Source organism: Doryrhamphus excisus, linkage group LG14 (genome assembly GCF_037039965.1).
Source record: "Doryrhamphus excisus strain RoL-2023G ecotype Guam linkage group LG14, RoL_Dexc_Guam_v1.1, whole genome shotgun sequence".
In the NCBI taxonomy this organism is placed as follows: Eukaryota; Metazoa; Chordata; class Actinopteri; order Syngnathiformes; family Syngnathidae; genus Doryrhamphus; species Doryrhamphus excisus.
In genome coordinates, this window is record NC_136370.1 from 2,569,973 (window position 1) to 2,593,584 (window position 23,612).

Below are 23,612 nucleotides of genomic sequence, written 5' to 3' on the forward strand. Positions count from 1 at the left end.
TAATTACAACAGGAACTTTTATTAAAAATATGAATCCAAAATTGTACAAGATTGTCAATGTAAACCTAACAGAAAGATTTGGAGGGGCAGAGTTATGTGTCAAAAATATAAATTTTTAATGGGTTTATCAATTTGTAAAACAAGACTTCCAATCCTTCCTAGTTTTCCATGTCAAATGTAAATGACTAGATCTAGATTCAATGTGAATCCAATGTAACAATACACTATCTAATTATAAACAATTAAATTTAGCAAGTAGTCTCTATAACGGCACTAAGGTAAGTTTTCCCCCAAGTTGATTATTGAAATATGAACGTGTCTGTGACGTCATCAAGGTGTGGCGAGAACAATACCTTTTTACACGAATGTGCTTAAAAACGGGAATCGGGAAGTTGTGTGTAAATGGAACAAACACAACTAATAAACAAACGCCTAATGACAACACCCGTCTTTAGTCATGATACTAATGGTAATAGTGGCAGGTCCGGTCCGGCGAGGTCCGACCCCAGCATGACGTTGGTGTTGTTAGCCGGCTTGTGCCATCACATCCGGGCCGTCAGTCATCTAGCAGCTGCACCGCCTCCGCGTCATAAAGGCTCGCTTGCATGCGGACAGCCGCTAGTTGGCTAACGACATCGGCAGTTCGAGCTTCGTGGTCCGGGTTCCGCCACCTGGCACACATCTATCCGTCCCCCGAGGGAACAGCAACAGTTAGGGGAAGACTATTGAAACAAGTCACTGCTTTGTGGTAGAAATAATAATAAATAACAAAACTAAGCTGCTTTAAAAGTAGCCACTTTACGAACTCCGCGCATACGTAATTGCTTTAGCTTGTAGGCTAACTGTGCTAGCTCGAGGAGAAAGGCCGCCGAGTTGACACTTGCGTCGGTGAATTGAGGAGCAAGTGAAGCATCCTGGCACCATCACGCCTGGCCTTCATCGCTGAGACCATTAAGGGCATAATTTCAAGAGAGGATGGCTTTGAAAAGGATTAACAAGGTAAGATTATACTCGACAGCCATTAAGCGCTTGATTGCTTGCTTGCTTGCTATCTAGCTAGCTTAGTGCCGAGCTAGCTGGCTCGTCGCCCCTAGCTTCCCGGTCAAGCGTATGTCGTGAAACATGTTCGGTTGAGTTTTGAAACACAGTCTTTGTAGTAATATATATTTGTTTTTAAGCACCACACACATTAAATACCGATATAACTTTCATATACACCGCTATGTTGTCGAGTGGTGGACACAAGTACAAATGTCGGATAGCATGCTAGCTGACGTGAGCAAGGAGGGAGGCCCGACATTCACTGCATACATCTTATATAAATATAAACACAAACATTTTATAAACACAGAGTTTATATGTGGTCGGGGTATGCCGTTAATGCCACACAGCAAAAGCAGGTGTTGTAACAATTTAGCAACAGTTCACACAAGCGTCGTTACCAGAAACCTTGAGTCATATTTCACCATGAGTGTGTTTTGCACGTCAGTGGTGTCCTCATGAAACATATCTCTGGTATGTTAAATTGCCCACGCCGCCTTGAATTGAAAAGACTGGCAAAGTAACATGGACTTACTCGAGGGACATACATTTTTAAATGGCAAAATGTGTTTACTGAAGGCCGGGTGGGGCAGCGGCCCCCACCTCGCTTTAAAATAGCTGTAGGCCTAAAAATAAAAAGCTGGTGTGTGTGTTACATATGGTTTGGTCTCATCCTGCTCCAACTGGTGCAGACCATAACATGTTTCCCTCCACATGTACTCTGAGCGCTTGAACTTGGAGCTTTGTGGGAATCAAGTACACAAAAACAGCAACAACTTGGCAGTTGTCATACCTGCCGTACCAATAACCCAAAACAACTTCATCTCGGACAGGGGTTCTCCAATGGGCTTATACCAAGACACATTTTCCAATGGTCACTAAGTTGTGACCCACTTTTGAAGCAAAGCAAAATAAAACATTCTTTAATTGACTATTTTTTTTCCCCTCCCGACGTTGATGGAAACTACTTTTGTGTGACACCCAACCAGTAGAGAACCGCTGACTTGTAACATCACCCATATTTGGTACACTGGGCTAGAAGTCAACAAATTTTGCCTTTAAACACAACTTAAGTTAGCGTAGTAATTGGTTGGTGGAATTCTTCTCAAGCCGCTCGCCTCACCTGAAGTATTCTGGCGTGTCACGCCTAGAAAACCGCTGAGCTAAAGCTAAATTAGCGACTATTAAAGAGCTTCCAAGGCAGACGTCCAAGTCAGGGTTTCAGATTGTTAGCTCCAGACCCAAATTAGACCCATTAAAATGTAAAGTCATAAAATCGACAAACTAACAACAAAGAACACAAAAGTCATTTTGCTTAACTGATTCAATCCCAGCCGTTTTTCTAAAGACAGCCCCACCGGTACCGTAGCCATTTTAGAGGATCTGATCTTTCAAGGGACGTATAGAATATTGTGTTCTGGGGCTATAAAAACATGGAACTGGGGTTGGGTAGGGTCTTTTTTTAAATATTGAATAAATATTTATAAATAATAAATAAATATAGGGTTGGGTCATAAAACGATATTTTTTAAAATATTGAATAAAAATCTTTTTCAGATATTTAAATAAAACCTTGCACACATATTTGGCTGTGACTTTTGTCTAAATGCTCTTTATGAGAAAAAATATTGGGCAATATAATATAACTGGGGTTGGGTAGGGTTGGGTCATAAAACGATATTTTTTAAAATATTGATTATTTCTTTTTCAGATATTTAAATAAAATATTGCACACATATTTGGCTCTGACTTTTGTCTAAATGCACTTTATGGAAAAAATATAGGGCAATATATTGTACAGTAAACCTCGGATATACCGGACTCGGATATATCGGAAATTCGCTCACAACGGACAAAGAACCAATTTTTCTGTAATGCATTTCCAATAAAAATTCATTGCATATATCGGATTTTTTATAACGGATTTCGCCTATTTCGGACAAAATCTCCAGTCCCGTTCCAATGCATTTCCATTAAATTTCCCTCGCATAATTCGGTTGGCCGCATTGTGGCGCTCCGATTCGCCGAATCGTGACAGGCCGCTATACGACGTCATTTGCAGCGTTGCCTGCACGTCCAGTTACATTGGAAACATAGTCAAGGAAGTGCCTTTTTATAACGGATAAAATCCGATTTACGCATATACCGGATATAAATCTGATATATGCGTAAAACAGACATTTTCCGGTATACGCATATAACGGATTTCTCTTATATCGGACAAAACCAGTGGGAACAATTGAATCCGATATATCTGAGGTGTACTGTATATTGATATTCTACCTAAACATATCGGGATACAAGTTTTGGTCCTTATCGCTCATTCCTAAGGTTGGCCGATGTGGACCATAGTATGAAAGTGTTTTGGGGCTCTCTATAGTTTTAAATTCAGCAGTCTTGTATAAAAAGCTTTTCCAATGAAAAGTCAGCTTGCCTATGCCACTCTGTCAAGGGTGCCCAAAGTAAGCCAGTTGTAGCTGATTTCACAACATTAGATCAACCGTCTGTAATAAGACACACTTGTTTTGTATTCATGGAGAAACTTCGCCTCACGGGTGGGGAAAAAAAACTTGTATGGCGACAGCATGACTTCAAATCCCGGCCGCTGGTTTTGTTGGACCACGAAGCTAATATACGGTTGAGTTGCTCGACTACACGTCTGTACTACATCTGCCCTAACGAAAGCAAACCACTTCCCTATTACAGCTGTACCTCCGTCTATAGTCTCCGCTTCTCCTCTCCCTTCAGCCATACTCATTTGCTCTCTCGTTTGCTCTGCTTTCTCGGTCTGCGCTGGACCATGCTAGTAAACGCAAAGTGGCAATGCATCAATACAGTGCACCGCAACGGCAGTCACTGACGTCATGAAATCTATACGTGATTTCGTGTAATTGGAAGCATTTATACTAGTATATAAAAAATGATCGCCCAATGTAGCCTCAATGGGGTACAAGCCAGTGCCTTGTTGTGCCAGACCCAAGCCTGGGTGAGTATAGGGTTGTCAGGAAGGGCATCTGATGTGTTTTTGGTTTGGCAAAATTTTTACAACTTAGATTAGCTGCAGCAAGACGGAGTACATGTGTGTGAATGAGGGGGGCTCAAGTGGAAGAGTGAGGTTACAGGTAGAAGAGCTACTGAAGGTGGATAATTTTAAAGTACTTGGGGGTCAACAGTTCAGGACATTGGAGACTGTGAAAAGGAGGTGAACAAGTGTGTGCAGGCAAGATGGAACGGGTGGACAAAATTGTCAGGCGTGATGTATGATTAGAAGAGTTTCAGCTAAAATGAAATGTATACAAAACTGTGTTGATACCAGCCATGTTGGTTGGTCTAGAAACCAGTGCCACTGAGAAAGACAGGAAGCAGAACTGTAGGTAGCAGAGACGAGGATGCTGAGGTTCTCATTGGGAATGACCAGGATGGATAGGATCAGGAAGGAGTACATTAGAGGGACATTACATGTTAGAGGGCTGGAGATAAAGTCAGAATGGACCGACTGAGATAGTTTGGACATGTCCAGAGGAGAGATGGTGAATATATCGGTAGAAGGATGCTGTGGTTAGAGCTTCCAGGTGGAGGAGGTTTATGGATGTAGTGAAAAAATATGTATGTACAAATATACACATATTTATTAAGAAAGTAAGACTATCAGGCTTTTGCTATTTCAATAATTCCAGCATTCTCACCAAAATGTTGCAGTTTTCTTCTCTAAGTCCCACCCACCCAGAAATCAGATGTTTTTAGTGTAAATGAAAAAATGTAAATCATGAGAACACTACTTCCTGTAGTGGAGGTAGTAGACTACCACCTGTATTTATTTATATATATATATATATATATGTGTAGTATTGTCTATCAAGAACTGTTTAACATTTTTAGTCTCGCATTAAAAACCTGCAGTTGGCTGGTGACCGGGCCATGGTCTGCCTCTCGCCTGAAGTTAGCTGGGATAGGCTCCAGCATACCACTGAAGCCCTAATGAGCATAGGTGGCATTAAAAATGACTGTTGGCGTATTTGCAATGCCCAGTTATTTAAATTTTGAATATAGGTCCATAACACATTAGAGTAATTATTGTGGTTAATTTGTTCCAGACTCGACCGTTACAAGTGGATTTCTACTAAGTATTCTATATTTCTAAAAAAAAAATCTTATAGTTGCACCATCCAAAACCTGTGTACAACTTTCTAAATGTATTTATTTAAACATGAAATAAACAAAACTCTGTTTCACCTTAACACCTGTAGTATTACCCAGTATTGTAGATATAATCAGAGATATAATGCAAAGTTTGATTTAAAATTAAAGTTAATAAACCAGGCATAAAAATGTATGTCCATTTTTTACAAATTGCAGACCCCCCCCCCATGCAGCCCACCACCACGGCTTCAAACAATTATAAGGCATTCACAAGACGTGATATCTGACCCCTTTTATGGAGCGGGGCCTGGGCTGCGACATGTAGCGACAGCTAGCTAAGATTGTCAGTGTTTAGCCGAGTGTCAGCATTGTGGCGAGTGACTGAGTTGTGGACGACAGCAGCTCCTGTGTGAGTGTTTCAGTTGTTAATTAAGTACATGGCGAGTCTCTCCTTTACCACTAACGGCCACATTATCGTACACTGGCGGTCACTAGGTGTCAGTAACTTGAAATTGATAAGGCAATAGCCAATGCAGGAAGTAATTATGTCTACTACATGGTGTAATATCAGTATAAAATAGGATTATTTCATGTCTAGAGGGCTCTGAATAATGCTTTAAAAACCATTTAGGTCATAAACGGAAAGTATTCCATTTCTAAAGGATTCCTGTGAAAATTCATTTTCAGGTTGAGACTGGAACCAATTAACTGTGATTAACAAGGATTACTGTACATACTCGTCCAGTCCGACTGTAGACACGGGGATGGATTTCTGCAGGGGCATGCAACGTTTTGTCAAGCAACCCCCTTTTAAGAAGTTGAATTGATTTTTTTTTTTTTTTACATTTTAGGAGCTTCATGACCTGGCTCGTGACCCCCCAGCACAGTGCTCCGCTGGCCCAGTGGGTGATGACAGTAAGGGTTTTTTTTCCTCAGTGTATCATTTCTAGATAATACATAATGGGTGTTTTAAAGCAATATTTGCTAACAACCCATACCCCCAGGCTTACATCTGCATTTATGTAATGACTTGGCACGTTTCATTCACACTGTGTGACCATTGATATTCTTCCTATCTGCAGTGTTTCACTGGCAAGCCACAATCATGGGGCCTGTGAGTACCAACGTCCTTTCCCTGATACATTTGTGATGATTTTTATGTTGACAATGTGAAGCTGCTGACACGAGATGTGGATCTTTTCTGAAATGTCTTTCTTTCAGAGCGACAGTCCATATCAGGGGGGTGTTTTCTTCTTGACTATTCATTTCCCAACAGACTACCCCTTCAAACCACCCAAGGTAAGCTACGATCCACGTCTAACAAACACAGCGTGCATTTCAACGCAGGCTGTCTCGTGATAGGAAGTGCCGATGATGGATAAACGCGATAATGCATAGTAATGATGCAACCGAGAGCGTGACAAGCTGCCACAAATCGCCAATGTAATGTAGCGGCTGAAGTATTCGCAGAGCCGCTACACCTACACCTCAATTCTTACAAGTACATTACTAATGAGGATGACAAATAGCTAAGCTAAGACAGAGAAGCCATGCTAACGGCTAAGCTAGACCAAATGTATACGTTAAACTAGTACATACTTGACGGTTGAATCGCATATTACTCATCAAATCTGCACAAGCCTCATTTGACGTTGTATTCAACTCGGAACTGTACATCAAATGTGGAGGTTCTGCTGTGTTTGTTTGAATGTTGTGTGCTGACGATACTGTATATGAACATACAGTACAGGCCAGACTGTATATGAACATACAGTACAGGCCAAACTTGTCAACCCACCTTCTCTTTCCGTCAACATTTACAGCACATTGGAGATGAGTGAACACGTGGAATTTTGAATTTATAACTCTAAATATGTTTAGATTCATCAAAGTAGCCACCCTTTGCGTTTTTCATAGCGCCGCAAACCCTTGGGGTTCCTGATGAGCTTCATGAGGTAGTCACCTGAAATGGTTTGTCCTTGACAGGTGTGCATTGTCATGGTTACTTGGTGGAATTTCTTGCCTTATTAATGGGTTGGGGACCAACTTTTGCCTGTACTGTATTCATGCCACCCAAAAGCGAAAGTATATTTTGTAAAAGCTAAAGGAAAAAAAAGTCGTCTGTGAACATTTTTCAGGTGGCCTGTCGTCCGTGGAGTCATACCTGACATTCCACTTGAAAGAATCAAGCTGATCTAACTGGCTCAGCATTAATCATCCCCTTTTTTTCCTTTGGCTCTCTGCAGGTTGCGTTCACAACAAGAATTTACCACCCAAATATTAACAGTAACGGCAGTATCTGTCTGGACATTCTCAGATCACAGTGGTCTCCAGCACTTACTATTTCTAAAGGTAAGATCACCAGGTGTCGTTTGCTTGATGAGGAAGTTGGAAGTGTAATAGGCTCTTTGTTGTGTTGGCTTGTTTACCAGGAAACTAACATTTCCTCATAAAACCATGCGTCATTGTGTTTGGCTCTTTCTAGAACAACACACCTAATGATTGTTCCTTCTCCCCCTTCTATCTCCGTGCAGTTCTTCTCTCCATTTGCTCACTCCTATGCGACCCCAACCCTGATGACCCCCTAGTGCCAGAGATTGCACGAATCTACAAAACAGATAACACCAAGTGAGTCTCCCTTTCGAATGTCCAGACAATGCAAATGAGAATGTACGGGGGCGTAACGTGCTTTCACTCCCAGGTACAATAAACTAGCTCAGGAGTGGACAGCCAAGTACGCCATGCTTTAGGCGGGGTAAGCGCCGCTGCATCTTGGCTGGCGCGCTGGGATTGATTGATTGATTGGATTGATTGTCATTTGTACAACTGATAGTGTTGACAAAGTCAATGTATGGGCTTTACCGAACATGTGACTAGGCATGGGCCGGTATGCGATTGTGACGCTGCCTTGCAATCATGTTTTCAAGGTATCTTAATTACAGCTATAAAGTGTTATTTTGAAATCTTTCTTGAAAAGCATGAAAAAATTCGTCATTAAAAAAAAATGTAATAGAATATGATGAAAGTGTGTAATTAAAAGAAACCGTTTTTTCTAATTGAATGCAGTCTACTCCGGCTATAAGTCACAACGCATATTTTCTTAGAAAAATAATGCAATCAAGTGGCTCAAGGTCTTAACATAAGTCATTAAAATATTAAATATAAATTATTAAAATGTTATTTCATAGCGGTGAACATGCAGGTCACACTTTTCCGGGTCATTGATTGTTGCCAACCGAGCCATGGTTAATGGGTGCTCGACCGCTTTCGCGTTCAGAATCACATGTCATCCATTGGTGACCCCTGACCTGAGCAATATGACTACCAACAATGGCGTGGCCGTACCGCGTACTGCTAACCAGGCAGGACGTAAGGACGGTGCCATCTATGCCCGATTTTTGCCAACATGGCACGCGCCCGTGGTTTCAACACAGCGAAGCCCAGTTTCGACTGTAGGGCGTTACACAGGACATGATAAAGTATTTCCACATAGTGGCTGCGTGGACCTTCACTTCCTCTCATATCGAAGGAACAGTATGATGGACAGACTTTTCCATACCGTGTTATACCTGGAACCTGGTAACCGGCCCATGCCTACGTGTGACTGATACTAATCTGTGTGTGTGTACCCGTGTATTTGCTCTTGTGCAGTAGTCGCGCTTGTCTTTCAGTCAGTTTCAGTTAAAACACACACACACACACACACACCCCGCCCTAGTTGACTTCCCCCGCCCATCTGTGAACCCAACAGTCGGGTTGCAGAGCAGGACTTGATCTTTATCCTGGAATAACAAGTCATACAAGATGGAAAAATACCCAAATGATAGCTGCCCCAATCCAATTTTCCGGGGGTGGATGTAAGGGATTTAAGCTATTTGTCATACTGCATCAACAATGGTATTCATCTGCGTAATTAAGTAGTTTATGTTACATTTTATTGAATTAAACAGCCTATATCAGTGTTTTTCAACTTTTTTTGAGCCACGGCACGTTTTTTTACATTGGAAAACATCACTAAGTCTATAGGAGGAACGAGCTAGGTGTTGCCACACGGACCAATATTACATTGCTATGCAGGTCTTTACACCACAGACACTCCACAGTAGCCATGTTTACATGAGTTTTTGTCTTTCCTAATTTTTTTTCCGGAAACAATGGTATCCATGGAAAGGAATATTCCAATCTCTTGTCTACATGCGTCGCTATAATCAACCAGAATAGTCAATAGGGCATGCCCAGTAAAACGTAAACATCAACATCACGTGATACCGACTTCCCAGAGTTGTTCTTTTCACTTGTTGGAATAATTCCGTATTGCCAGTTTTTCGTTTGTCCAGTCTTGGAATTTAGTTTGGATTAAAAACAAACTTTGCTTAGTCCAGTGCCGATTGCTGGCCTCCATTTTTAAAAGTGAAGAACGTCTGGATCTGCGTGTTACGTCATATCTGAGCATGCGATATGATAAATTTAACCAGGAAAGGATCAAATTCAATCTTGCTAATATTTTATAATTCAACTGGGTACATCTGTGATTGGCTGGCCACCAGTCCAGGGTGGACCCCGCCTCTCGCCCGAAGACAGCTGGGATAGGCTCCAGCACCCCCCGCGACCCTCGTGAGGAAAAGCGGTAGAAAATGAATGAATGAATGAACTGGGTACATGCTTTATATCTTATCCCTCCAAAAAAACAACGCTGCCATCTGAATTGTTGACATTGACGTTGGTCTCTGCTTTTGCACCTGATTTCTCATCACTTGCCATAAAACTATTTGAGTAGATTGAGCTTCGGAATGCTCCCCTTCCCTCTTCAAATGCTACTGTGCATTTGTTGACTACAAACTGTAAAGATGCCCACAATTTTTTGTTAGATATAATCCATGAAACGATGGATCGGAATGGTGTTGTGAGGCTGAAGTCGTTTCTCCAAGCCGGGTCTACGTAATCCACGTTGCCTGTTGTCATTCCACTAAGGACTTCATAAGGCCACCATACAATAACAACTCTTGAGTGGTTGACTGTCAAAGCTGATGCTTCCAAGGCTGAAGCTCACAACACACAACCACGGCGCGTTTTAAAGACCGCTGAACAAAGTGTGAAATCTCAACCAAAAAAACATTCAGTGAAGCGTGAGCACAAACATGCAAACATCGTGGTCCATGTGTGCATGCAGTACATCTTAACTGCATTATCACGTATTTATAAAAGATTACCGACTTGCGGTTAATTAATCTTTTCTGGAAAAAAGTCAATTTTCCAACACATTATTTTATTTGACCAAAAATCCTGACTTTGCGGGTCAACGAATCCTTGGGATTGAGCCTAAAGTGTAAGTAGAACTGAGTAGAGTTGAAGTCAGGACTGGGAACCTACGGCTCGATGTCTGCGTCTGGCCACTATAATAATAAAGTTACATTAATGCTAAGAAGTATTTTATTCATTCATTAGCTTCAGTGTAACATAATAAAAAAAAGTATTTTGTACAAACCAATAGAGATTTAGGAGGCATTGTACTTTGCATGCAAGGTTGTTCTTGCAAATTGTTGACAATGCTGAGTGTTGTGTCTCTGAAACAGATGAGGTGTTGTCAAAGTTGTATTTTGTAAATACAACAGTCGGTCTTGGCAATGGCGCTCAGGTGCATGTGCTAAAGTGAAAACCTGACAAACCTAATGCTAACCTTCTTTGTCTTCTCTCTTTGCAGGTACGCCAAAATGGCAAAAGAATGGACACAAAAATATGCAATGTGATGGCATGGTCTGGAAAAATGTTTTCTGTTTCAGACTGAAAATTTGAGGATTTTTTTTCTTTTTCACTCTGGGTTTTTTTTTTTTTTTTTGGTTAATCAGCATTTTACACCCTCCTTCTTTCCCCCCACCTGTGCGCTAATAAGAAGATAGTGTTTGCTCTCAGGACATGCGCCAGTTTCTGGGAATTTTTCCATCTGGAGTTTCAAGTAACGTTGGTTGCAAACACCCACTGTGTGTATGAGCAATTTTGTTAATACACACACACACAAATACATAGACCAGCGGAAGAGTTGTAATTCCCAATATGAAAATATGCTTGATTTTAATTTGACGAGAAGATTGATAGGAAAAATGCTGAAACTGGCTCGTGGCTCCTGTGAGCGTGTGTAGGATCGATGGCATCACAACCTCTTTCTGATCACTAGCATAGGAAACTATTACCCCAGGAAAGAAGCGTATCTTCTTCCACTATCGAGGCGTGTACAGAGAAAGCACTGCAGTCTATTCAGTGTTAAGGAAACAAAATATAAGTACCTCAATGTTGTATTTTATGCATGTTAATCAAGGTAGGCTACTATATCTGATGTTGCTGCAAGTTAAGAGCATTGTAAGGCCCAACACTTGGAAGAATTTGGTTCCCCTCCGAGGTGTTCTATTACTTTAATTTTTTTTTTTTTTCCATACTCTAGACGCCAGTAGACGAGCTCTTAGCTTACGCCCACTTGAACACTGTCTTCTTGTAGCCCTCAAAGTATTGATGCTAAGCCAATGGTTGATAATCAACTTGTGGCTCTGTTTTTAGTTTTCCCTTCAATAAAGTTACTTAAACCTTAACGTTGTTGCTGTGATTTGTTGAAGTTTGGAGATCAAACGTATCCAGGAGCGTAAAAGAGACATGAGCGCCATGAGACGGGTATTTTAACATTACATTTAGAAATATTGCTTTTATACATGAAAAAGTCGGTGACAGACTAATTTCAGTCATCCTGCAGAGAGCTCTATGTATACTATGTATATTATATACATTGAATATTATACTGTGTATATTTAACCTACCCTCCAGCCTCATACTGTGCAGTATGCTATTTTATGACCTAAGTAAGTCATATGTTGTAATATTAAAACGTAAAAACAAGTTTAGGTATTTTAAATACTTTCAAAAGCACTTTAAAAATGTGTTATTGCTGACCAGAGTGAACGTATAGAAACAAATGAGCAGTTACGATTATTTGCCTCAGAGCTGGAGAGCTTCTCTCCTGTAAAATTAAAACAATAACTTATTTCTGTAATGTAATATTTTATTTGTTCCCCTTGGCTCCCGCATCATGTTTTCGCTCTCCTTTTTGTTGCGACATGGCAGATAGCAATCCCGTCATGACGCCAGAGTAGACACGTGACAACAATGACACGTGACGGGCTGCGTTACAATAGTGGTTGGAGTTACCCTCGTTGACTTCCCATTGGCACTTGGTATGATATCGTGGCGGACGTCAAGTGGACGTGGAAGTAAAAATGAAACGCGCCTTCCCTTGTTCCCTTTCAATCATGGCTCTCCACTATTAATGGTAGGTTATGGCGACATACAGCTTGCAAATAAAAATAGTTGCCGATTATTGTATTTTCAATTATTCCATATTTGAATTTAGCCCGCTCCCTAGGGTAGATCTCACGTTCACTTCAGCTTATTCGATAAATGGATCGACACTCATGATGGCGGCGGGGATTGCCTTTCGGAAGCCAACAAGGGCAACTCAACTTCCATTGGAACGCAGCCAAGGCTAGTGGCGGATTGAGGAGGAGCCTCAGAATGCCCGGCCTTCGTCGAATGGGTCGGCTGAGTCCTTCAAACAATAGACATGCGCTTCGAAGTGGTTCCAGGCGAGTCCTGATGACGTATTTTGTATGCGGCGAGCTCGTGTCAGCTGACGACCCGTCATATGATAACACCGGAAGCAACTGCCGACACCAAAACGTTAGTTCTAAACGTTCAAGTTCCACAAGCAACGAATGAAGGCAATCGAACGTGACAGCAATGATTCAGCGCGTCTTCATTTGCGTCATTTTATCATTGGCGCCACTTCGGGAAGTTTGGAGTCAACCTCTTCAAAGTCTGGACGGCCAATGGAGCTTGTGGAACTCCAACCAGTCCTTGTCGCTCCCCGGCCGGGTGCCAGGCTGCGTCCACTCGGCTTTGCTGCAGCGAGGCTTCATCCAGGTGACGAACCACTCATGACGATGGTGTTGTATTTCGAACATTTACTCAATGTTACAAAAGAAAATGCCTGCTCGGGAAGTATTTATCCTTACACGAGAAAGGCACATGTGCTTTTTGTAGATTTTATGTTTGTGTCCGTATATTTTATATTGCAATAGGTATGACTTCCCGGTGAGTTAAATGTAAAACATGTCATCTAAACATTTTATGTGTCTTTCAGGACCCATACTTCCGGTTCAATGACCTGGCCTATCAATGGATCTCTATGGACAACTGGACCTACGTGACCACATTTGCCGTGTCCGACCAGCTGAGGTCCGTGAAGTCCACCCTGTGGTCTCTTCAGAACGCTTCAGCTTCAGAGCAGAGTTTCTAACTGCCAAATGTGATCACAAACAGGTCCAAGCAGGAAGTGCTCCTCATCTTCGATGGCGTGGACACGGTAGCGTCAGTTTGGCTCAATGATGTATTCGTTGGCCGCACTGACAACATGTTTCGCCAATATGTGCGTGGATCAAGTGAGCAGCTCGCCATCCTCTCCACGACGTGCACTTCATACGTGTCCATTTGCTGTTCATGTTAAGTTCTTCCCCGTGGGAAAGCTGCTGAAGGAGGAGGAGGAGAACGTGCTGAGGGTGGACTTCCTGTCTCCAGTCTTGTACGCAAACGAGAGGAGGAAAGCTCATTCTGCCTACAGAGTTCCTCCCGAGTGTCCTCCGGATGTTCAGAAGGGGCTGTGTCACGTCAATTTCATCAGGAAGGTCAGTTTTACAGTTTACTCTTGGCTTTTTTTTCGGGGACATAATGTACATTTTACCTTTGACATCAACGAGGCTAAAGTAGTGTCTGTACTTCCATTTTGCAAACGCTGTTCGAACGTGCTCTAAACACCCGCCCACCCCAAAAGTTCTCTGATTGGCTGAAGACGCAATTTTACTGAACCTTAGCCAATCCTCATTGCTTATGTGCTCTAAACACCCGCCCACCCAAGTTCTCTGATTGGCTGAAGACGCAATTTTACTGAACCTTAGCCAATCCTCGTTGCTTATGTGCTCTGAACACCCGCCCACTCACTGATTGGCCGAAGACGTAATTTTGCTAAACTTTAGCCAATCCTCATTGCTCATGTGCTCTAAACACCCGCCCACCCAAGTTCTCTGATTGGCTGAAGACGCAATTTTGCTAAACCTTAGCCAATCCTCATTGCTTATGTGCTCTAAACACCCGCCCACTCAAGTTCTCTGATTGGCTGAAGACGCAATTTTACTAAAACCTGAGCCAATCTTCGTTGTTTATGTGGTTATCCCCGCCCCCCGATGTCGCTCTGCAACAGATTAGTTATGAAGTCAGTGATATATTTTTAGGCGGCAATCACGTGCAGTAACGTGGTGTCGAAAATGGTAACGGCGTTATGCTGACAGTAAAAGTAATTAGTTAGTTATTACCCGTTATTATGTTATTCATTCAGCATTCCGATACTTTGGAAAGACTTTTTAAGCCAAGTAGGGATGTTTGTACGCCACTAGACGGTAGTTTATGGTCCAGTTGCATTTTCAGAAGTCTAGAGAAGTTGTTTTTTGGTGGACAAAATGGTGGACGTTAGGAGAGTCGCAGGACATATTTATATATTTTAATAGTAGACAGTGTTCATATGAGTACTGCCATGTTTTGCCGCAGGAACAGAGCTCCTTCAGCTGGGACTGGGGCCCCTCCTTCCCCACCATGGGGCTGTGGAAAGGAGTCCGGCTGGAGGCCTTCGATGCAATGCGGCTGGTCCAGTTTTCAGCTGTCCCCCTTTACAGTACAGCAAAGCTTATCATCATCATATGTTTGGGCTGAAGTACACATCCTAAAATAACAATCCCTTTCCGTGTTCCAGACGCGAGCCTCTCTCAGTGGACCCTTCAGGTGGAGCTCCTCATGGAGGCGCTGCGACCGACACATGCCAAAGTCACGCTCACCGTCCCTGAGCTGCTATCACGGCAGACGTTCCTCTCTCGGTTTCTTCCGGGGACAACCAAACAAATCTTCACTTTGCCTATCAACACGGTGTGTGTGTTTTTTTGTGTGTGTTTGGCACTATATACAATCTGTAAACATCAACGGCTGTCCTTCCGCCCGCAGAGTAGTCCCGTCAGGCTGTGGTGGCCCAACGGCCTCGGCGAGCAACCTTCATACCGCCTCCTTGTCACGGTGTCATCTCAGGACGGATTGTTTCTCCTGGACCGAGAGTCAAAGGTGAGAGGCCTTCTTTATTATACTGGACACTTCATTAGGTACACCTGCATCATCTAATGAGACCCCGGACAAGAGCTGTGTCAACTATGAGACAGACAGCAGAGGGAAATCCTTCCCAAGGTGTACCTAATAAAGTGTATATAAGGAAGCCCAAATGGGCGGAGCCGTAAGCACTAAAGCACAATCCCAAGAGGATGAATGTCGTCCAAAGCCGTGCAATCCCAACTCCTTTTGTATAGGTGTATTTCCGCACAGTGGAACTCGTCCAGGAGCCCATTCCCGGCTCTCCTGGCCTCAGTTTTTATTTCCGCATCAACGGGAAGCCAGTTTTCCTCAAAGGCTCCAACTGGATCCCAGCGCACGCCTTCCAGGACCAGATCACGCCTGACGTGTGAGTCCTTTAAGTGCTCTTTGTGTAAGATATGTTCCCTAAACATTGGCCGTGTTTTTCCAGCTTGAGGAACTTGCTGAAGTCAGCCGTGGACGCCAACATGAACACGTTGCGAGTTTGGGGAGGAGGAGTTTATGAACAAGATGTCTTCTACAGTTTGTGTGACCAGATGGGACTCATGGTAACTACACAGAAGAAACTGAAGTCAATGCACAGACACATAAAGTACAGTGGAACCTCGGTTAGAGTCCACCCTGCTTAGCGTGTTTTTTGGTTAATGTCGAAAATTGACCCCACAATTTTGCCTCTTTTTTGCGTGCATTCTGGTTGGTACACTGCATGAGTCCATCTGTATTCCTAATGTAGATTTTTTTTATTAGAACATGTCCTGCCTTGTCGGCACGGCGGTCTCGTGGTTAGCACGCAGATCTCACAGCTAGGAGACCAGGGTTCAATTCCACCCTTGGCCATCTCTGTGTGGAGTTTGCATGTTCTCCCCGTGCATGCGTGGGTTTTTTCCGGGTACTCCGGTTTCCTCCCACGTTCCAAAAACATGCTAGGTTAATTGGCGACTCCAAATTGTCCATAGGTATGAATGTGAGTGTGAATGGTTGTTTGTCTATATGTGCCCTGTGATTGGCTGGCCACCAGTCCAGGGTGTACCCCGCCTCTCGCTCAAAGACAGCTGGGATAGGCTCCAGCACCCCCACGGACCTCGTGAGGAAAAAGCGGTAAGAATATGAATGAATGAATGTCCTGCCTTGTTAGCATCCTGTTAGCTAGCAAACAACATGGCAACCATGTCGCCCGTTTATGATGTCATCAGCAGTTGGCTCTCAGAAATGCTAACACAAAAGTTTTACAACCTTAAATCCTGTCAATTCCTCATATATATGTATTTAGTTATGTCGACTATAACTGTAAATTTACAAAAACATGTTTTGTGTTAACATTTTCATTGGATTTCCATGATTTCTTCTGGGGAAAAATGGATTGGGATAGCATCTGTCAGTCCTCCTGAAGCGACTTAATGATGCTAACGAGGTTCCACTGTCCTGCACAGGGTACTTAGAAGATGACATGCACTACCATCAATGTGACACTCGTTCCCATACATTCATTTATTCATAGCGGGGAAAAGGCCATTTAATATAGAAATAGGGAAATTGTGTACTTTGGAGACCTTTGTTGTACATTTCTGGTGTATTTTGGTCCTTTAGGTGTGGCAGGATTTCATGTTTGCTTGTGCGATGTATCCAACAGAGGAGGACTTCATCGGCACCGTCAAAAAAGAAGTCATCCAACAGGTGAGGGAGTCGCTCGCTGCCACTCAAGCACTGGCGAGCCTATTTTCTAGACTACAAATCCAACGGGGGGGGGCCGTTAGTGGATGCACATTTATGTTTTCTCGCCTGGCGTCGGGGAGAAGGCTCTGCAGCATCCGCTGTAGAACAACCAGGTTTAGAGACAGCTACTTCCCCCTGGCCATCAGACTGCTCAATGCCAAATCAACCCCTCTACCTGCCCACACGCACACGCACATGTGGCCCGCAGGACACTAGTTTGAGGCCCCCGCCTTGATATGAAAGTTTAATGTTAATATAAAGTTTGATATGGATGCTGTATGGTATCATGTACCCAGAAAAAATTATTACGTTTGATTCATGTTCATGTTAAAGGTTAAATAACTGTTAATAGTTATCTTCCCTATCCGTGTGGAAGTGGTAAGTTTTTGGCTATTTAAGTTGAAAGGAAATAACTTGAAGGCTACCGTTTAGGTCGCTAGCTCTCTAGTTTGCGAGTTAGCATGTGTCTCAAGACCCTGCAGTTGCGCAATATGTTGTAAATAAAAAGAGTATAAATGTGACTATAGTCGTGTTTTGTCATGTCTACAGGGCTCTAATAATGCTTTGTTCATTTTAATCTGAAAAAAATCATTTGTCTACCCACCAACTATATGTGCTTTCTTAACTTTTTATTATTTGCCGTTTTATTATTATTATTACATTTATTTATTCATTACTGACTGATTAATTTTCTTTATTCTTGATTTGTTTATTTATTTTTTATCTTATTTTGTGTAGAAAAATAAAAAGTAAGATATTTGAGAACAGTGGAATGTTTTATCAGAGCTTTTATTGTAGAAAATCGGAACCAAAACAAAGTTTATTAATTTTTCTGTTTTTAATAAATGCGTTTGTTATTTTTTTGGAAAACCTGATGCAGCCCAGTCTCGCCCAGACCCTAGCTCCAGTGGTCCCCAGTCCCCCTGCTTTAAATTATTATTCTTTATTCTAAATTATTTGTACAAATTACTGTTCATATTTGATGTCATCTATTTATTCTCCACATTATTATTTACTATTATACGGGAGCCAGACAATGACATTTCGTTGGCAATTTCACTGCTGTGTTATTGTGCAATGACAATAAAGAAGATCTATTGATTGCAATATTCAACACATTCCGGAACCCACACCGGGAAAGGCAACATACAGTACGTGGGAGGCGGAATTGGCTAAATCTACTACTTTTTTTCCTGTACATTTACGACATTAGTCTTGTAATATTGCTACTTTTTTCTCCTAAATGTATGTATGACAAATTTATGACTTTTGTTCTGGACTTTATTCTCGAAATCTCACATTATTTGAATACTCCGTTGTAACGGGCATCGCCTGAGACAGCTATGAAAAGGAAGAGCTATGCTCTATTTTCCCTCCAACGTGTATGACACATAATATTACAAATTTTTCCTGGAAATCTACGACTTTATTCGCATAATTTCTGACTGTTTTTCCTGTAAATGTACGAGTTCATTGATAAATTTGGGACTTTATTGTGAATTTACAACTGTATTCTTGTAAATGTATGCCTTTTTTTCTTATTTCCAGCTCTTTCCTCACCTGAAACGTTGCTTTTATTCGCAGGTTTGGCGTCTGAAGTCTCACCCATCCGTCATCGTTTGGAGCGCCAACAATGAAAACGAAGCAGCGCTGGCGACGAACTGGTTCGACATCCCGCCCTGGCAGAGGCAGACGTACCTGAAAGACTACGTGACGCTGTACGTGGACAACATCATGGCTGCGGTCAAGGAGGTTGGGAACAAATGAATCTCGGCGAGATTTGCATCCCAGCGAGAGATGCTGACAGGTCACCGTGTCCCGCAGGAGGATCCCAGTCGTCCTTTCTTGGTCTCTAGTCCGACAAACGGAGCACAGTCGGAGCGTGAAGGGTACGTGGCGGCCGATCCCTACGACCCCCACTATGGCGACACCCACTTTTACAGCTACCTCCACGACTGCTTGGACTGGCGGGCTTTCCCTCGGACACGCTTCGCCTCCGAGTACGGCTTCCAGTCCTGGCCTTCTTTCTCCACACTGCAGCCGGTAAATGGCTTCATTTGCATATTTCTCGGCGGCACGGCGGTCGTGTGGTTAGCGCGCACAGGGTTCAATTCCACCCTCTGGCATCGCTGTGTGGAGTTTGCATGTTCTCCCCGTGCATGCGTGGGTTTTCTCCGGGTACTCCGGTTTCCTCCCACATTCCAAAAACATGCTAGGTTAATTAGCCACTCCAAATTGTCCATAGGTATGAATGTGAGTGTGAATGGTTGTTTGTCTATATGTGCCCTGTGATTGGCTGGCGACCAGTCCAGGGTGTACCCCGCCTCTTGCCCCAAGACAGCTGGGATAGGCTCCAGCACCCCCTTGACCCTCGTGAGGAAAAAGCGGAAGAAAATGAATGAATGCATATTTGTTTTGCAGCTTTTCACTCAAACTGAGGGCAGTGTATAAAGTTGGTACTAATCAAATTAAATCAACTTTATTTGTATAGCACTTTTTCTGCAAAGACATGCAACACAAAGTGCTTTACAGAATTTGAAACAATTACCACAATTAAAAGGAAAAACAAATACTAAGAAAGCCCCTCGCTCCCACCCTCCATACTAGACACACACACACACACACACACACACACACACACACAATCACACACAGTAGGGAGACATGGCATGGCACTGAGGATCAAACGCCACCTTTGGGGCCGTCCACAGGCCGTGCCATCGGGGGACCAGCACTCGGGGCCCCCCGACTCCAACAGACGGGCGGACCCCCACATCAAAGGGAGGAACCCCCAGCTGGCCGGGTCGAAGGGACCAAAGTATGGCACCTCCTCAGCACACCCGACACAGCCCCCAGTGTGGAGGACCCCCCTCTGAGGAAATACTGGAGTTAAAAGATAAAAACTAAAAGCATAAAATAGGACTAAAAAGATAAAAAGTTAAAAACCTGATTAAAAAGGTGTGTCTTTAATCTTTTATTAAAAATATCAACAGTCTCCGCAGTCCTGAGGCTCTCCACCAGGCTGTTCCACAGGTGGGGGCCATCGTGGCTAAATGCTGCCTCACTGTGGGTTTTAGTTCTGGGTTTTGGTATTGTTAAAAGGCCAGTGCCGGAGGACCGCAGGGTCCCAGCAAGGGGTTGATATGGTAAAAGCACATTAGATAAATTACAAGGTGCCATTTAGGCTGTTAAGACGTTTAAAAACCAGTAAGAGAATCTTAAAATCGATCCTGAAGCGAACGGGGAGCCAATGTAGCCACTTTAAAACTGGTGTAATGTGCTCCTGCCTTCTGGTCCTGGTACTAAAGGCGTTAGCACTTTGGCGTCTGTGGGAGTTCCCTGTCAAATATGGCCTCTTAACTGAGTAGATTTTTTATCATAAAAAAAATTAAAATCCACTTAATCCGATCCGGAAAGCTAAATTGTTTTCCAAGGATATTTATTCCTGAATCCTATTGAGATGCTCTGGTTTCTGGATGGTGCAGGTCTCCGTTCCAGAGGACTGGAGCTACAACAGCACCTTCTCCTCACACCGCCAGCACCACCTGGATGGCAACCATCAGATGTTAGAGCAGGCCGCCATACACTTCCACATGCCCAACTCCAGCCAGCCCCTCCGGTGGTTTAAGGACACGCTCTACCTGACGCAGGTTGGCTCCAGTCCTGCGGGGGGCAGTAATCGTCACTACAAACAAACTCGTGTTGCCTTTCCAGGTGATGCAGGCTCAATGCGTGAAGACTCAGACTGACTTTTACCGCCGAAGCCGCAGCGAGATCGTAGATGGCAAAGGCCACACCATGGGCGCCCTCTACTGGCAGCTCAACGACATTTGGCAGGCGCCCTCCTGGTCCTCTATTGGTGAGCGAACATCTCAAGGGCTCCGTGCAGACCCGCCAACGCTTCTTCACGCCTGACTTCCTGTTTGTTCCCTCCGCTCCCTGCAGAGTTTGGCGGGAAGTGGAAAATGCTGCATTATTTCGCTCAGGACTTCTTTGCCGACATTCTTCCTGTTAGCTTCGAGGATAGCGACACGCTGTTCATCTACGCCGTGTCGGATCTAAGTCGGGAGATACAAGTCAGAGCTGTGGTATGTTTTTTTAATTATCCAACATGGTCCAAAATCCACACAAAAAAACAAACAGGAATATTTTTACTTCAGCCATTGTCGCGATTTTTCAAAATGAATGAATTAATAATATAATATTATTTGTCCAAATAGATTGTTGGCCTAAATCAGGGGTCTCAAACTCAATTTACTTGGGGCCACTGGAGCTAGGGTCTGGGTGAGACTGGGCCGCATCAGGTTTTCCGAAAAAAAAAAAAAAAAAAACGCATTTATTAAATTTTTTTTTTTTTAACTTCGCTTTGGTTCCAATTTTCTACTAGAAAAGCTCTAATAAAACATTCCACCTCTCAAATATCTTACTTTTTATTTTTCTACACAAAATAAGATGAAAAATAAATAAACAAATCAAGAATAAAGAAAATCAATCAATCAGTAATAAATAAATAAATATATTAATAATAATAATAATAAAAGGGCAAATAATAAAAAGTTAAGAAAGCACATATAGTTGGTGGGTAGACAAATGATTTTTTTCATATTAAAATGAACAAAGCATTATTAGAGCCCTGTAGACATGACAAAACACGACTATAGTCACATTTATACTCTTTTTATTTACAACATATTGCGCAACTGCAGGGTCTTGAGACACATGCTAACTCGCAAACTAGAGAGCTAGCGACCTAAACGGTAGCCTTCAAGTTATTTCCTTTAAACTTAAATAGCCAAAAACTTACCACTTCCACACGGATAGGGAGGATAACTATTAACAGTTATTTAACCTTTAACATGAACATGAATCAAACGTAATAATTTTTTCTGGGTACATGATACCATACAGCATCCATATCAAACTTGTGCGGGCCGCCCTAACATTAAACTACTTTCATATCAAGGCCGGGGCCTCAAACTAGTGTCCTCCGGGCCGCATGTTTAGGACCCTTGGCCTAAATTAAGCATCTTCAAGCATACAAGAAGGACCTTCTAGTCCACACGTCCAGAACACACGCAAACATGGCTCTTATGTCTCATTTTCTCTGACTGTATCTACGATACTGGGTAATATAAGTGTCAGTGTGACTATAGGGGTGTTATTGTATTTCTAGAGGGCTCTAACAATATGAAAACAGGTTTTTGTGCCATTTGATTTATAAATAAGGAATCCTACTTTGTAGAAATGAATTTATCACAACCATTAAAATGTGATAAAGGAGGGATTATTATTCTAGTAGTGGTAATAATAGCAATATTTATAAATACAGCCTATCTTCTATGCCGCTTATGCTCATTAGGGTCACAGGGGTATGCTGGAGCCTATCCCAGCTGTCTTTGGGCGTGAGGCGGGGTCCACCCTGGAGTGGTCGCTAGCCAATCACAGTTGTAAATATATATATATATATATATATATATATATATATATATATATATATATATATATACACATATGAGAATTATAAAATATGTATTTTATATTATATCAACCCTGCTTCCGGCTCAAAGACAGCTGGGATAGAATGGAAATAAACGAGCTGCATTTGCTGTTTGCGCTCCGTCAGGTGTACGTGTACAAGTGGAGCGATCCTGATCCTGTTTGCACCCTGAAATCCAAGCTGCTTCTCATCCCGGGAGGAAGTGCGATGACGGTGTTTCAACAGCCAATCAGCACCCTGCTCGCAGGATGCGCTCGCTGCACCCGCCTGGACTGCCTCCTCACCTTCCAGTTGGAGGACAGCAGGGGGCAGCGGCAGGGGCCCTCCAACCACCACTTCCTGTGCTCGCTCAAAGATGCTCGGGGCCTCCGGCGCCCCAACATCTCGGTAAGTCAGGCGATTTGTTTATTTAGGTGTACACTTTTAATGTGGTGCCGCGTGTTCCCTGCAGGCCAAAGTGCAGGTAGATAAGGAGGGATTGCTTGTCCAGCTCCGATCCTCCGCCATTGCTCCTTTTGTGTGGCTTGACGCCGGAAATATTCCTGGACGCTTCAGCTCCAACGGCTTCCTGATGCTTTCCAGGAACAGGACGGTGGTTTTTCACACATGGAGACCCACCAGTGTTGCAGAACTCTCCAGATCCCTCACTGTCACGTCTTTGAGTGACATTTATTCACCTTGATCCACTCGGTGAAGAGATGGCGTTAACTTGGTGGCGGTGGGCACCCATGCACATTTTTTGTGTTACCGTGAATTGTATAGAATCGCAAAATAACTTAATTTATACAATTTTAGGTTCTCGTACGTTGCTGAACACAGTGGTGGGAAACATAGGAGGGAGGGACTAGAGACTACTTAATGACTTCATGCCCCCCCCATCCCCTTTTTGTACATATACTTGACACAATCCCAGTATAAATAATTTCTACTCTATTACGCTGTGGTAGACTTCTTCAGTCTCTACAAAGCGCACCAAACTTCTGCTAAATCTAAAAAC

General features: G+C 42.9%; 2 protein-coding genes across 3 annotated transcripts; both read left to right on the plus strand.

Annotated features, from left to right (window-relative positions):
* The first annotated feature begins 560 nt into the window (after nucleotides 1-560).
* LOC131132182 (ubiquitin-conjugating enzyme E2 D3-like) lies at nucleotides 561-11,762 on the plus strand. Its single transcript, XM_058077575.2, has 7 exons — nucleotides 561-999; nucleotides 6,033-6,096; nucleotides 6,264-6,295; nucleotides 6,403-6,480; nucleotides 7,428-7,533; nucleotides 7,716-7,809; nucleotides 10,883-11,762. The coding sequence occupies exons 1-7, from the start codon at nucleotides 976-978 to the stop codon at nucleotides 10,926-10,928; spliced, it is 444 nt and encodes a 147-aa protein (XP_057933558.1). The 5' UTR covers nucleotides 561-975; the 3' UTR covers nucleotides 10,929-11,762.
* A 969-nt stretch (nucleotides 11,763-12,731) lies between these two features.
* Nucleotides 12,732-23,533, plus strand: manba (mannosidase, beta A, lysosomal). 2 transcript variants are annotated; one of them, XM_058077525.2, is made up of 17 exons: nucleotides 12,732-13,143; nucleotides 13,364-13,458; nucleotides 13,543-13,648; nucleotides 13,728-13,904; nucleotides 14,821-14,944; nucleotides 15,023-15,192; nucleotides 15,268-15,381; nucleotides 15,621-15,772; nucleotides 15,836-15,953; nucleotides 16,993-17,079; nucleotides 18,703-18,870; nucleotides 18,943-19,161; nucleotides 20,604-20,768; nucleotides 20,833-20,977; nucleotides 21,064-21,206; nucleotides 22,742-23,002; nucleotides 23,067-23,533. In XM_058077525.2, the coding sequence occupies exons 1-17, from the start codon at nucleotides 12,961-12,963 to the stop codon at nucleotides 23,295-23,297; spliced, it is 2,658 nt and encodes an 885-aa protein (XP_057933508.2). In that variant the 5' UTR covers nucleotides 12,732-12,960; the 3' UTR covers nucleotides 23,298-23,533. The 2 variants fall into 2 exon arrangements, with proteins under 2 accessions (XP_057933508.2, XP_057933509.2); XM_058077526.2 differs by lacking the exons at nucleotides 12,732-13,143; nucleotides 13,364-13,458 and having other exon boundaries at nucleotides 15,023-15,196.
* The last annotated feature ends 79 nt before the right edge of the window (nucleotides 23,534-23,612 follow it).